The sequence below is a fragment of the Topomyia yanbarensis genome, chromosome 3 (genome assembly GCF_030247195.1).
Source record: "Topomyia yanbarensis strain Yona2022 chromosome 3, ASM3024719v1, whole genome shotgun sequence".
NCBI lineage: Eukaryota > Metazoa > Arthropoda > Insecta > Diptera > Culicidae > Topomyia > Topomyia yanbarensis.
Window position 1 is genome coordinate 298819696 of NC_080672.1, and position 15257 is coordinate 298834952.

At 38.2% G+C, this 15257-nt stretch overlaps 1 protein-coding gene across 1 annotated transcript in view; it reads right to left on the reverse strand.

The window, feature by feature from the left end:
* The window catches only part of LOC131690800 (uncharacterized), a 229164-nt gene that overhangs the window by 22285 nt on the left and 191622 nt on the right, over positions 1-15257 (reverse strand). The window contains exon 4 of the mRNA XM_058976825.1: positions 1479-1627. Within this exon, the coding sequence (XP_058832808.1) occupies positions 1479-1627 (149 nt within the window). The remainder of the gene's footprint in view (positions 1-1478; positions 1628-15257) is intronic.

Sequence of the window (15257 nt, forward strand, 5' to 3'; positions counted from 1 at the left end):
CAGCTGCTGAAAGAACCATCCATCGTGCATACTGCAAAAATAGGACGTTTGCGGTGGGCTGGACACGTCCTAAGAATGCTGGACGAAGACCCGGTGAAGATGGTTCTTGAAGGCGTCCCTACAGGAACAAGAAGACGGGGCGCACAGCGAGCACGGTGGATCGACCAGATAGAGGATGACCTGCGGACCCTTCGAAGACTGCTGGTGACAAGCAGCATTGGACCGAGTGGAGTGGACACGGCTTCAGTATACAGCAAGAGACAATAAAGCTCTAGCCTGAACGGTAAGGTAAATAACCAACGTACAATAACCAAGAAATGTTGTGGTACCTATCCATAAGGCCTGCTCAGGTTGTATCAGGTATTATCGGTGATGAAATACGAGTGCTTCTGTTTTCACTCCACTGTGAACGTAATTTTTATTAAACTGGAAAACTTTGAGTATCGTTGCTTGCGTGTTGCATTGGGTCACGAAGTGCTGGCAGGTAATTGGCCTCAATATTTTTTCCTGTATGATAACAAACCTAATGGAGCAATAGGAAACTTGGACGACGGCTGTATTCTATTATCTAGAAAGTCGACGTGGTTTTGATTCAGGGGGATGGATGTGTCGTGCAATATCGAGTTTTCTTTTGGATGATGTATCGACTAATGACCAACCGCTACACGTTGTTTGCATAATTACGACTTATTGAGCTTGTGGAGAGTAATCTTTGCGCTTGTGGCGTCGTTTATCATGACATCGAGCACGTTTTCTGGATATGCGCGGGGTACTGTGATGTTCAGGAATCAGGAATCAGAATATATTGGCTCAAATGGCACGTTCCCCGTACATAGTCGGGGATTTGTGCCTTTTGCTGGCAAGTTTCCATTTCCCTTCTATGTCCATTGAATAGATCTTTATAAGGGGCAACAATGTCCAAATTAAGCTATCTAATCTTTTCTGTTTCTCTCATTCACAGAATCATTCTGTGACTCATTTTCCACTGTACCAAATACTATCAACGTTGCACGGGCCCTACAACATGAACATCATCCGCCCAACTCGGTATCTTGCCGATCCGCATCAAAGACCCACTAGCTGCAAAGCTGGCAATCTGATGATAGGCTGTACGTAGCCCTTTTGAAAGATTCCCTGCGGGTCCAATAAGGGCCACCCATCGAATTTGTTCATATTTTCTTGACAGTCCGAGGATACATTTGATGTCATTGATCTTTCGTTTGTTTTCTACTTCTTCCTACCATCGTTGTACACTTTCTCTGCCCTGACCGTGATACGATTGCTACTATTCCACCGTGGGCATAGAGCCTCCTTATAAATGTCTCCTTCGAGCAAAAAACCCAAATTGTTCTTTCCTAGTTTCACATGCTCAATTCAAAAATGCTTAACTATTTTTTATAATCCACAGAAATGTCTAAAATCCCATAAAAATAAATAAAATATCCCCCTCCCATAGTCTTGTAGTTTCGCAAACTTACCTCGACACAGAAAAGTCGGCTCGCCTGCATATTGCGTAGGATAGGCTGGTGCTCGATCACCCGGCAGCATGTACGGACATTTTTGCTCCACGGTTTGACATACGTCTAGACACGGTCGTATTCGTACTCGTTGCGTTTTTCGACGTGAACTGCAAATAAAAAAAAGAAATCATTGGTTATTCCGTGGAAGTAGTTCTAGTAGGAAGCATTCGGTGAAGTTCTTAAGTGCCAATTTGTATTGCCATCCTACACACTGATAGCCGTTGATCAGAGTAACGTCCGCCATGTTTGGAAGACGTATTGGCAGTATCGAGTGTCCCTATGTCTGCCTCTCCATTTCGTTGCACCCAATCACGAGCAGTAGTAGTTCAGATAATTTTTTCTTTGTATTAATGCATAAAGAGGTTCGTACTATAGGGAAACAATAATAGCCATGATCCCAACCAAATTTTTGACGGTCGCACCATATATTTGTGAGCGTGAGCTGGTTTTGTACAAACACAAATACTTTCATGTATATAAGGTGAGTTATTCATGATGTTAGTAATTTGATCACGAATGTTCAATGCAGAATTTATTCTTATAACCCCTTCCAACCAGTTCTATTTTTTTACAAAAACGCGGGCCTCCATAAAAGACCCGGGCATCGGGAGAGAAAAATACGGTGTATTGTATAGAGGTACTTTTCGAGCCCCTACTCGATCGAAATGACATTAGCTGCGCTCTTTGTTTACTCTTGCTGTTCAGCTGTTCACATGTTTTTCAAAGAACAGCTGGTCAGCCAAGTGCCTATTTCATCGGATTGCTAAGCCAAACCAAGTTTCGGTTCCAATAATTCTCAACAGCCTAATCAGCACCCCTTTTCTTCCGTTTTTAGAGCTATCCAGTTAACCAGGTGTCGTATAAGTATAACCAACAAAAATCGTATAAGCATACAATTTTTATCGGAATCGTATAATGGTACACCGTATGTATATGCATTATACAAAAATTATCTTAACTAGTGCATTGTGATGACTCCATTATGGATCTTGAATATAAGTGCAAACTAAGTCATATAATGTATAAACAGGATCGTTATTAGTGCAATAATATGACACAATTACGACTAAACAAATGTTTGTCGGTAATAGCCAAATTAATCCAAGTATTGTACGCCAAGAATCGTAAAGCAATGGGCGGTGGGGCTTATTTCGAATGAAATGCTTGTTTGGTACCGACTTCAATTCAATCCCCAAAATAAAATATCAGTTCTGTTAAAGTTAAAAAAAAAATAAATGAATTGAAACTCTGTAAAAAGAGGGGATCTCAGTTATATGTTAATATTGCCAAAAACAAAAAATACCAATGGGGTTTTTACACAAACTTGTATATTCGTTTCGTAGGAGCGAAGCAAAACTATATAATTTGTTTATATAATCACAACTTATTTTAAATATAAATTGGGATAATTTGGCATTCTCCTCGATGTGTTTGGCGAAGACGTATAGCTACTTTGCCTTGGAGAGTTCATAAAAATTTCACATTCTAGGACGAAGTTTTTCACATATGGGTTAATTAATACACATTTCGAATATCATTAAAAGTATATTATGGTAGGCGAGTTAGTTATCTCACGTCAAAGTCGTATATCAGAATGGTATAATAATAGGCGTTTTCTCAAAAATCAAAGATTTTGGCCCGAACTAACCACACCTATCAAATGGTGCAATGGATATGTTGTAGGCACGTAAGCAGATTCTCCAGGGTTCGAGACCGAGTGAACCCATTTGGAGAAAAAAAATGCTAGAAACGTTTTGGAATGCGAAATTTTTTAAAGTATTTCTCGTTCCTGAAAAAACAGGCGGTCGAAAGATATGTGTCTCTCATTCTTCATTTTAATTTTATTTTAATATTTCCCGAAAGCCTAATATCGTTTATAGTATTGTTTTGAGTCGCAAGAGTATATAAAATGTGTCTGTTTCTTACCACATGGAATGGGACTAAGTACCGACCGCAATCGCATATATGTACAGTTTTTATCGTATAATGCAATTCAATTTTATGTTATTGTACTTTCGTCTGTATAATATAGCATATTTGCGCATTGTATACGACTTAGTTGTACTGTATATTTACATTTACATAACTCGGTTGAAATTTCAATATAGCGACAAAATTGTTTGCTGGGTAGCGTCAATCCGACGTTAGTCTAGTCCTGTCACTAAGTTAGTGCCGGATTCTGATGAGAAGAACTCGAAACGACTCTTCAATAACTAATTTTGTTATTTGTTGCTTGGGATATATTTGCGCTATGTGTATATTTAACTATCAATCCAATTATAATTATGTCCAGAAGAAATATAAATAGTCTCCAATTGAATTTACCGAAACTTAAACATTTGCAAGTCCTACCAATAGTAATAGTTATACTAAAGTTTTTATTTTGCAAATTCCTAGCAACATCATAAGGCGAAATATTCAAAAATAAATGGTACTGACGGATACATTCATAATTCATAATTAGACCAATCAATAACTAGTTTGTTGCCATATAAAATGCAAAAAGTGCAATAAACACAAAGTAACGAACAATGAAATCGCCTGCAAGCACATTCCTAGCTTCGTTTGATTTTAGCTAACAACCGCGCATTGTGTTCCATTTATTACAACACCACAACGCAATCAACCGCCGTCGGTGAGAGTAGCTGTTGCCACTCAGCAACAAAGAACGCGAAAAACACTCAAGAATTGATAAAAAAAAATAAGGAATATGACAATGACGAGAAAAAACGACGAAATATCACAATACGACTAAGCGGATGACCCGCCCGTTCAATCCTCCACCGTCTGTCGCACGCAAACTCGACCAATCCACAGTGGTAGGTATGTCGGACCAAAGCTTGGTTCGGCTTTGACTCGTCCTAAGAGTTTGAGTGCTTATTAATTTGCCCTGATCTATTATTTATCAGCAGTAGGAGCAGCACACACATACACACATACACGTACACTTACATCCACCATCCATTCATCTAATCAATTAAGCTTCCGCCTTCTTGGGTAACCTCGGATGTCTGGAAAGTGATAACAAGGAAAACATAACCGAAGCTCGGAACATACATAATGCAAGAGTTATGCAAACGGTGCTGGCCGGTTGATGAGAATGATTGTGAGTTTGTGAATGATATGAAGCGCATAACATAAATTTTATGTCTTCGTACACTGCCATGGGAACTGGAGACCTATTAAAGCAGAGCTAAGCTGACAGAGACGGCCGCCAGTGCGGAAGCTAGTTGGTCCCTTGAGCGGGAAGGATCGAGCGCGGAAAGGGGAAAGAAATGGCAATGACTGCGGGTAAAGCAACTGGCTGCTGATTGGGATGGAACGGATAGTTCTGTGTAATGACTGTTAAGATAACTGCCGTATGTTCAAGCGAACAATACAGGAAGGATTGCATATTGTGTAAGATCTTGATAAATAATGTAACTTAGGACAATTATCAGTTCACAGGCTAATCCCGAAACATCCTGTTCTGTAAGGGAAACTCAGGACTCGTAATATCGTCCATATCGTTATAATACCTGTGCAAGGAGAAATTGATACAATCGTTGAAGCAGTTTGTCAAACTATCAAAACAAATGCTCACGAACTGGTCTACAAGTTAACACCTTCGATTCGATTGCTATTCACTCTTAGAAAAAAACCTGTTTTAATCCACCTAGCGGTGCAATTGTGCCTTTCTCAAACATGAACACGACAATTTTTGCGTTGTTTATATTCATTATAAGCTTCCAAATGTATATATTACATTTTTATTATACACGACATGACAACTATATACAAGAATAGAAATCATTATTCGAGTTCTAAAACTTTGTAAAGGAAAAAACAACCACATTAATATTAAATTGAAAAACCTGTTTTAATCCACCTAGCGGTGCAATTGTGCCTTTCTCATTTCTCTAAACTATGGCACGGAGGCTTTTTATGTTCAACATAATTGTGGAAATGTCCATTACATTCTTAGTACACTTTGCACTTATACACAATGGCATGCCAGCCACGAACTTGATGAGCTACGTGTCGACGGTGAAACACTTGAAACAAAAAAATATCATTCTCCATTAGCCTAATTAGCATTAGTTCAATGTTATCTGCTTGCTAACTCATTTTGTCATGCGGGGGTGGGCATGTGAGGAGGGCGAAAGTCCCATGAACGAACGACTCCCCAGCTTAAATTGGTATGCTTTGTGATATAGTGGTGGTTAGATGATGCGGTTGAAAGGGAGGGGTATGAGGGCTGGAAGGGGTGGTTGTCTGAGGGGTTATTTAAAGAGATTTTTAAAAGAGGGGAGTGAGCAGTAGAGGGGGTGGGGTGTAACCCCTCTCCGTAAACCATCAACTATGCCCCTATTAAAATCCAGAAACCTTATGCGAGTCGAAAAAAAAATTGGCCCTCCGGGATTAGGTTGACGTTTTTCAAAGTGATTGCATAACCTTTCTATATGAGAAAGGCAAAAATGTGCCAAAATCCAAAAAAGTGAATCGTCGTCAATTTTTTTTTCGAGTTTGCATCAAATCTCGACGTTTCATGCACCTTGAACACATTTAGCATCAAAAATAAAAATTCTATTTTTAATTTTTCCTATAGTTTATATGAGGAATTTCTGTGTGGCCGCACTCTGAAACCCGTAATTCCGGAACCAGAATTCCGATCGATCCAAAATTCAATAGCAGCCGATGGGAAGGTTGCACCTTTCATTTGAGACTAAGTTTGGGCAAATCGGTCCAGCCATCTCTGAGAAAAATGAGTAACATTATTTGACACATACGCACATACATACACACACACATACACACACATACACACATACACACACACATACACACACATACACACACATACACACACATACACACACATACACACACATACAGACTTTTTCCGATCTCGACGAACTGAGTCGAATGGGATATGACACTCGGCCCTCCGGGCCGGGATTAGGTTGACGTTTTTCAGAGTGATTGCATAACCTTTCTATATGAGAAAGGCAAAAACATACACACACAGACATTTGCCGAACTCGACGAACTGAATCGAATGGTATATGTCACTCGGCCCTCCGGGCCTCCGTTAAAAAGTCGGTTTTCAGAGCAATTGCAATACCTTTCTATTGAGAAAGGCAAAAAATGAAAATCACATTTGACGTAAACAACGTAGCGACGAATTTTTTCTGTTTGATAATAGAATTTTTCATGTTCTAATATGTAAAATTAAATATTGTGACTCCAGTGGTGTAGCCTAAAATTTGGTTTTGGGAAGAAATTTGCGGAAAATTGTTGATTTTTTGAAAATACTAAAATTTAATAAGAGTTTAATTAATTATTGAAAATTCAGAAAAATGAGTAGATTAACGATACCACTCCAGTCTACAAACAAGGAGAACCAATGTGGAGCAGTTTTTAAGCCTCTATAGATTATTTTCTTGTATAATATGTCAATGAAGTTAAAGAATGTAAACTTTTAAAGTGGGACAAATTTTCGAAAACTTTCTCAACAGTGAAGATCAGATTCGATACTCTGAATATATAGAGTTGTACGCAGCTCACTTGGGTTCGAGTCCCGACCCCGCACATTGGGTTAGAAATTTGTCATAAGAGATTTTACTAACCCGAAGAGGCTTTGATTATATAGGAATGGCCTGAACGTTAAAACGTCTATAATCGAATTATATATATATATATATATATATATATATATATATATATATATATATATATATATATATATATATATATATATATATATATATATATATATATATATATATATATATATATATATATATATATATATATATATATATATATATATATATATATATATATATATATATATATATATATATATATATATATATATATATATATATATATAGGGTAAGGTGGGGCAAATCCGACCCCTCCCTTACCAAAAATCAGAAGCACTACGCGAACTAATATCAATGTTGTCGTGTAGAGCATCGAAAATAATCATAATGGTGGTATGACAGCATTTTATTAGTCTACATTGAGATGCTCATACGACAAAAATTGTATTTTTACAACTTTGGATTGGACTTTTGTGCATCATTGACTACAGGATATTTATGATTGTTAAAGTGATTGCATAATAAATGTAAGTGGATTTAAATTCTTTGATTTAAGTCCTACAAAGTGCATAGATGGATTTAGGTCAACCTTTTTCATATATTTTTTAATTGCATCGTAATGAAAAATGACGCGGTGGGGCAAATCCGACCTCTAAATAGTGGGGTAAATCCGACCGCTTTTTTGTTAAAAAAAATTTATTTATCAAATTGAAATATATTTTAATACTATTATTTATTATTTTTATGCAAAATGGTTCATAATTACAAATGAAAGACACAAAAAATATGATGATTTTAGTATTCGTCGAGCAATTGCTCCGATGCAAATGGGAATATCATTACGTGCCACTGCTCGTGATTTTAGCATTCCAAGATTGATATTGACCTCCATTTTCTTCATGTTACAATTCAATAACAAAACATTCATTGATTTATCATTGAAAAACCATAAAATTTGAGCAATATCTGCACTAAATCAATCAAAAACATAGGGGGTCGGGTTTACCCCACCATTTTTGAAAACAGTAAGAATGAACATTTTTGTAAAACGCTTGTATCTCAAGATATTCCGAAGATCCAAGTAAAATGCTATACACATAAAGTTGCCCAGGAGTCCAATATATATATATATATATATATATATATATATATATATATATATATATATATATAGTATATATATATATATATATATAGTATATATATATATATATATATATATATATATATATATATATATATATAATATATATATATATATATATATATATTTATATATATATATATATATAATATATATATATATATATATATATATATATATATATATATATATATATATATATATATATAATATATATATATATATATATATATATATATATATATATATATATATATATATATATATATATATATATATATATATATATATATATATACAGTATTCATGTCTTCAACAAAGCTGTTTGCAATAGCATTTTCGAAAACTTTGCTGAAGACACTAAGTCTCAAGCTGAAGTTGCTTGAAGATTAAATTCTCTATAATTACTTCTAGGAGGATTACCCGCCAAAATTATTTTATCAAGATATATGCTGTTTTATGCTGTAAAATTCTTCATTAATACCTACACCCAAAATCCGACGAGTATGTTTCTATTACTTTTGGGTAAGATTCTATGTCTTTTCAGTAACAGACCACGCAATTGCTCATTGCAGTATTAAACTCATATTGCCGCAAAGGTAGTAAACGGTGGAATGACGAATTTCGGTTGCTGTTCGTGTATGTGCATCACACAATCAAACACTTTTTCAGTATGTGTCAACCTCGCCTCTGTTCGCATGTAGAATAATTCAGTCGATTTCTATGATAGTATTAGTACCGAGTCAAACCAACCCAAATTCAGGCTGGAATCTACCCAAATATTGGCAGAAACCAGTCCGAATTACGGATTTTTTACTGAGTAGGTTGCTCGTGCTCGGATCCAGACCAGTTTCCAAATCCGGACCTCTCGGATCCCGACCAGTACCTAGATCCAGACCAGTTCCCGGATCTGGACCAGTAACCGGATCCGGACCAGTACCTCGATCTAGCCCATCCCCTTTCCAAGTCCGGACCTGAACCAGACCCAGACTTGCAGCTTTTTTTGACAATGGAGAATATATTTACGTACTAGCCCAGTACACGTGCTATTAGTAGATGCCAAGCTACCACACGGAGCGTACTGGGGGTGTGTCAACTAAACTCCACTGGGCTCCGCCATTGTTCCCCCCCAGGGACTATCTCTCGGTATTACTTCTGGGGGGATGGCTGTACTTGATGTATTCATTCACTCTCGCTCACGCGTTCATACGTCCTGTATGAGGCTTACTTGGGTGCTCTCTCTCTGTCACACCTTGAGTCACTCTCTAACACTCCACATGAGGCTGACTTTTGTGCTCACCTTTTTCGTTCCTTGCGAGGCTGACGTGTGTGCTCGCCTTTTTCATTCCGTGCTAGGCTTACTTTTGTGCTAGCCTCTAATATACCATGCGAGGCTGACTTGGATGCTCGCCCTATCACCTGGTTCACTCTCGATCGTACCATTCTATTACACTCCTGTCGCTCCCCCTGGCATCCCATGTGGGACATTTTTCTTAGGCCCCACTTCTGACATACCATGTGAGACTGACTTGGATGCTCACCCTTTCACTCCTCTGCCACGCTACGAGGCATTGATAGCTAAGTCCCAACATACTACGCTACGACCCTCCCATCTTGGCATGAGGCAGTCCACATATACGCCTATACACTCGTTCTTCTGCCTTCCTTCGGGGTGGCTGGGTTTACCCCTTACGCGGTTGCCAGTCGCTACGCCAAACCTGCTTCATCATGAACAGACCATTCATTCACTTTTCTGCGCTCGACCTTTTTCGCTCCAACTAACCAATCACTAGTTAGTCGTGCCCGTCGTCTGTTGCTCGGTGCGCCAAATTCCCTGCAGCCTACAGGCAATCTGGATGGTTGCAGTCGAGACTGCGTTCCACTTCTCCACCGATTAACACATCCGCTGAATAAGGGTATCATAAGGGGTTGTGTCCCAGCCACAGACGTCAAGCATTGCTCTTCTTTCGACGTCGAAACGAGGACATACGAACAGTATGTGTTCGGCAGTTTCGTCTACACCTGGGCAGTCAGGGCAGGCGGGGTGCTTAGATCCAGACAAGTGTCTGGATCCGGACCCTCGGTTCGGACACGTTGATCCAAACCATAGGTCTTGCTTCCCGTAAATGACGGAAAGGACTGTTCATGTTTTGTGCAGTCACTATCTTGCTATTAACGTCCGCGATAGAAAATAAATTTCAATCTAACACCGGCCGAAGTACCCCACCACTATTCCGAGTCGTTTTTTTTCTGACTGTGCTTTGAAGCTAGCCGAGTGTGAGCCGATCTTCAAATACAGAATGTGTCGTGTAGAAAAATCGAATCTCGTCTTTATCCCCAATGTGTTTACTCCGCTTGAAGCGCAATACAATGATAAGCGAGGTGCTACACACTTCCAGACAATTCGACGCGTTAAGGCTCAAGTTACCTTTTTTGAGCATGTGTTAGAATTGGACGCTTGGTAGTATGCGTAGGAAAAAATGTGTTCAGTTTTGCCGCCGATTTATCTTTATAAAGCATTTATTAAACGCTAAAAGAAGAATATCAGTCGATTTATTAGACTATCACGATTCAAATCATGCAAAATAGTTTGTGGAAAAATAATTGACAGGGCGGGATGGTGCTTTTGAAAAAGTGGCTTAGGTTTTTTCACTACGCAGTTGTGTTGCGTGACCCGGGACAGTGTGGTGGTGTGACGAAAAATCACCGCCACTTTTTCAAAAGCACCATTCCACCCGGTCAATTGTTTTTCCACCAACTATTTTGCATGATTTGAATCGTGATAATCTAATAAATCGACTGATATTCTTCTTTTAGCGTTTAATAAATGCTTTATATGGATAAATCGGTAACCAAGTTGAACGCATTTTTCCAACGCATACTATCAAGCGTTCAATTTATTTAGACGCTCACCGAAAGATATTTGAACCTTAATATTTATTGAATAAGAATTGATGAAACATGAGTGCGACGCAGAGAAGATTTGAATGTGCTATTCGAGCATTTTTTTCTTGTTACCGTGAAGGTATTACGGCCGAGTTTTGGATGTACTTAACATCGAAATTTGACAATTTCGAATGAATGTGCGCACGATCGTAAAAAAGTTTTCGAGCACTTATATTACTTTTCTTTACAGCTCACAACTTGACAACGAATCCTAGTACCTAGTATACGAAAATTTATTACGCTATTCAATTCAGCTCTCAAAAATACACTATTAATAGCTTGAAATATATTGAAATTCGTAACTTCAATCCTGCTTAGCAGCTATTCACATAATTGATAACACAACAATTAAATGCTCACAAAAAACGATCCTGACCTGCTAGTACTGTAAACGTCATTTTTCGTTATCTTCCATCTAGTTTCCGAAATGTCATTATTATTAATTGTCTTGAGTTTTTATCTTAGCTTTGCGCAATCTAAAAAAATACAAAGCCGTGTGGTGTCCGGCGGGCTGAAATCTTTTTGCACTATTTCAACCAAGAATAGAACCTCTGGGAACTGCTCCCATGTCGTAAGAGGCGACTAACAACATGCTAGGAGTTCCTAGGCCGAGGTTTTGTTCCGTACCGAAGACTTAATCTGGGCGGACCTTAAGGTTTTCCATATTACCCTCTTTCCAGTCTGTATTTAGTGAATCACTGACATATACCTTTTCTGATTCGCCTTTCTTGATTGTGTACCAACGTTTTAAGTTTCTTCTGGCGGTTGTATATTAGCCGTAAATGACGAAATCTAATTCTACACTAAGTAACAGAATATATTAATATACCGGCACTTCCACGCCAAGGTTTAACTTCCAAAGCTTTGGCTTAAAAACCGTTTTTAAAAAATGGAAACTTTCATGTAGGAAATTTATTGAATTGGCCTAAGATGGAGCTGTCGAATTTCACAAAAAGCTTTTTATGTTGCAAGTGATCTGTAGTTGTGTTAAATTAGGTATTTTCCTATTATATTTGGAACCGTCTACCGACAAATCTACATTTACGAATACCTCCAAAAGTGACTTCTTGAGGTCTCATGAAGGCCTGACACTAGCTTTATGATACTTTTGCTTTTCTAAACAGTAATAAAAATCTCAACATTCAAGAACTTCACTTTGTCAGAAAATGTAGGGCCATCGGAAGCTAAAACTTCGTAAAATCGCACTCCTGGTCCTTTTTTCAGTGCAGTACTCTACGTCACTCGTTCAAATTTGCACCGCTCTTATGGTAGTCGGTATTTGCTAGTATTACTGTTCTCCCATCCATTCTGGTAGTCAAACGGTGGGATAGCAAAATTCTTACAAGTTTCCTATCTCATGCCTCCACGCGATTCTAAGTCTATTGATGACATTTGGTCCTTAGACCGCAGAATGAGAGGGTGCGAACAGAATGAGAGGGTGCGAACAGATCTAGTCGAGAAAACATTGCCGTAAAAATGAATAGTTGATCGGAAATTAGCCCCAATACGACTAATCTGACTAGTATCTATGAACACGGCTCAATACGTATTGAAAATTCGCCGCGTCTGTTTTTATGAACCTAATTTAAAGCTCCGTTATTGCTAACAAGCCCGTGCATCAGATTAACAATCCTTTATATTTCCCTTCAGTGTTCGTTATTATCGCTCGTATACTTGTATTCCACAAACAATCCGATATGGAAAATAAGAAATACTTTCCTTGATTTATAACATCTCGCGCTATTTTTGCCAGTATAATATGCTGTCACTTGGTAGTTTTCAAGCCAATAAATATATCGTAGAGAAGAAGTAGCGAGTTCTGTCCAAATACTGTTGCAATAAATAGTGATCCGGCCCATTACGCAGATAAGATTAGCTTTTCCAGGCAATACTCCCACGATCGGCTGTGTGGAGTTCAAATTGTTTTTGTTTAGGGAACATAGTATACTCTCGGTAGCCGGCTGCCCAGAGTTTAAAAATAACCAAAAACTAAACAAGATCATCTCTTTTTCGAGTGATCGTGCACTCGAAGACTAACTAAACAACTACCTAATAAAATATGCTTTACAGGTCGCATCGTTTGCTTGGAGCGAATCCTAGACCTGATACCCTTCCAAACCACCAACTCCGCGACACCTATGGAAGAGTCTGATGAATCGTCGTCCTTCCGTTAAGTAGGTGGAGCATCAACACTTCCTGTCTACCTTATCCTTTATCCTTCCCCGTGAACGATGGAGATGGGGGCGGCCGGCAATGATGGCTATCATGCTGTTGAGGTTTTAATATGGGTCGGATTGGTATGAATTCCTACTTACCACTTCCTAAGCAACTCTTATTAGATAATCAGCAGTCAAACATGATGAAGTCAGTGTGCAATCCGCCAAAATCATCGTCACAACGCAACGCAACGCAACAACGCAACGCTTTGCGCAATCTAAAAAAATACATAGCCCCCCTTGGCTAAGCCACTGTGTGACTCTTTTGATGTAAAACTCAGACTGAATGACCTAGAAAAAGCCGAACAATTCTCATTTTTACATGTAATTAAATGTAAATTTATGTAAATTGGGACAGTCCTTTAATGTGCATTAGACTGCCCAAATAATTAATTTTTGAAAACTCAATCGGCCCGCCCCTGATTCGATTCCTAGTCCCATCAGGAGTACTTGCACCAAATTTGAAGCGAATCGGACAAGTCTAGCTACCGGAACAACGTGCCTGAAGTTTGTATGGGATTTTTCGACAATTTACATGGAGAAAACCCACTAACTCGCATTTTGGCCGCTAGGTGGCACTGTATGGATCGTATTATCACTGTAAGTGAAAATAAGAAAGATAATTTAATTGTCTACAACTTTCTCGAAGACTGCTAGTGAATCCGGCTTTGTTAAAAGAAGTAATTAAACTTTTAACGAAGTGATGTCTGAGTCAGTTTTGCATGGGGCCTAGCAGTGCATGGTTGTGTATCAGTACTTGATTCCCACGAACTATGCATTTTTGTGAAATATGAAGAACATTCTGAAAAAAGATTCTTACTTATAGTCTTGTAGCAGGATACATTCCATTGGCGTGGCGGGAAATAATTGTAAAATTCATTCACTAAGATGACCGCGTTACTTGTGAGGAGGCAAAGAGCTTTAGCCCGATCAGTCTGACCTCCTTCCTTCTCATATCCGTTGATCGTATAATCGACCTATGTATGTTAGCTCAATCGAACACCCGATGCATGCAATGCAACATGCATACCAGTGGGGGAAGTATACTACCACCGTGTTACATAATGTTGTCTACAACATTGAAAAAGCTTTTTCGAAAAAACAATCAAACTTAGGAGTTTTTCTTGGTTTTTGCACTATTTCAGCCAAGAATAGAACCACTGGGAACCTGCTCCCATGTCGTAAGAGGCGACTAACAACATGCTAGGAGTTGCTAGGTCAAGGTATTGATCCGTACCGAAGATTTATCACTAATTCTTGTTTCGGATTGTAAATGGTCATGAGACATGTGAAAGATGTGGCTCAGTGCGAAAAAAGGAAGAAATTGGTGAAACAATTGCGAAAATTCTGCTGGTAGTTCAAGGTATGAAATTTCGTACACTAGGCTGAACCGATATCTTTTTTCCTAAGGCAAAATTATTTCCTCTTCCGGACCAGGAGGGGATTCACAACTTTCTCGCTGATTTTAACGTTGAATCAGTGCATTCAAATCATGCCTGATTCTATTCAGAATATTTTTTATGTAAATTCTCATAAGAAAATGTTCTTTTTCTTAAAAGAATTACAAAGTTTGAGGGAAGGATGGTTTGATGAAACGAACCAATCATGAGACGAAACGGCACGAAAGAGGAGAGAAGTGTTAAAATCTTTCAAAAAGGCTGCTAAATGAATGATCTCGCAAGGTTGAAAATATTATTCGATTTTATGCTGAATAAAAAGATTTTAGCCGAATTTTCTATGTAATAATTTTTTGATACCCTATCAGCCCAGCGTATGAAATTTCATTAATTAGTTTTTTTCGCAACAAAACGTTCCAAAGCGGATATGATATTTTTTCCACACT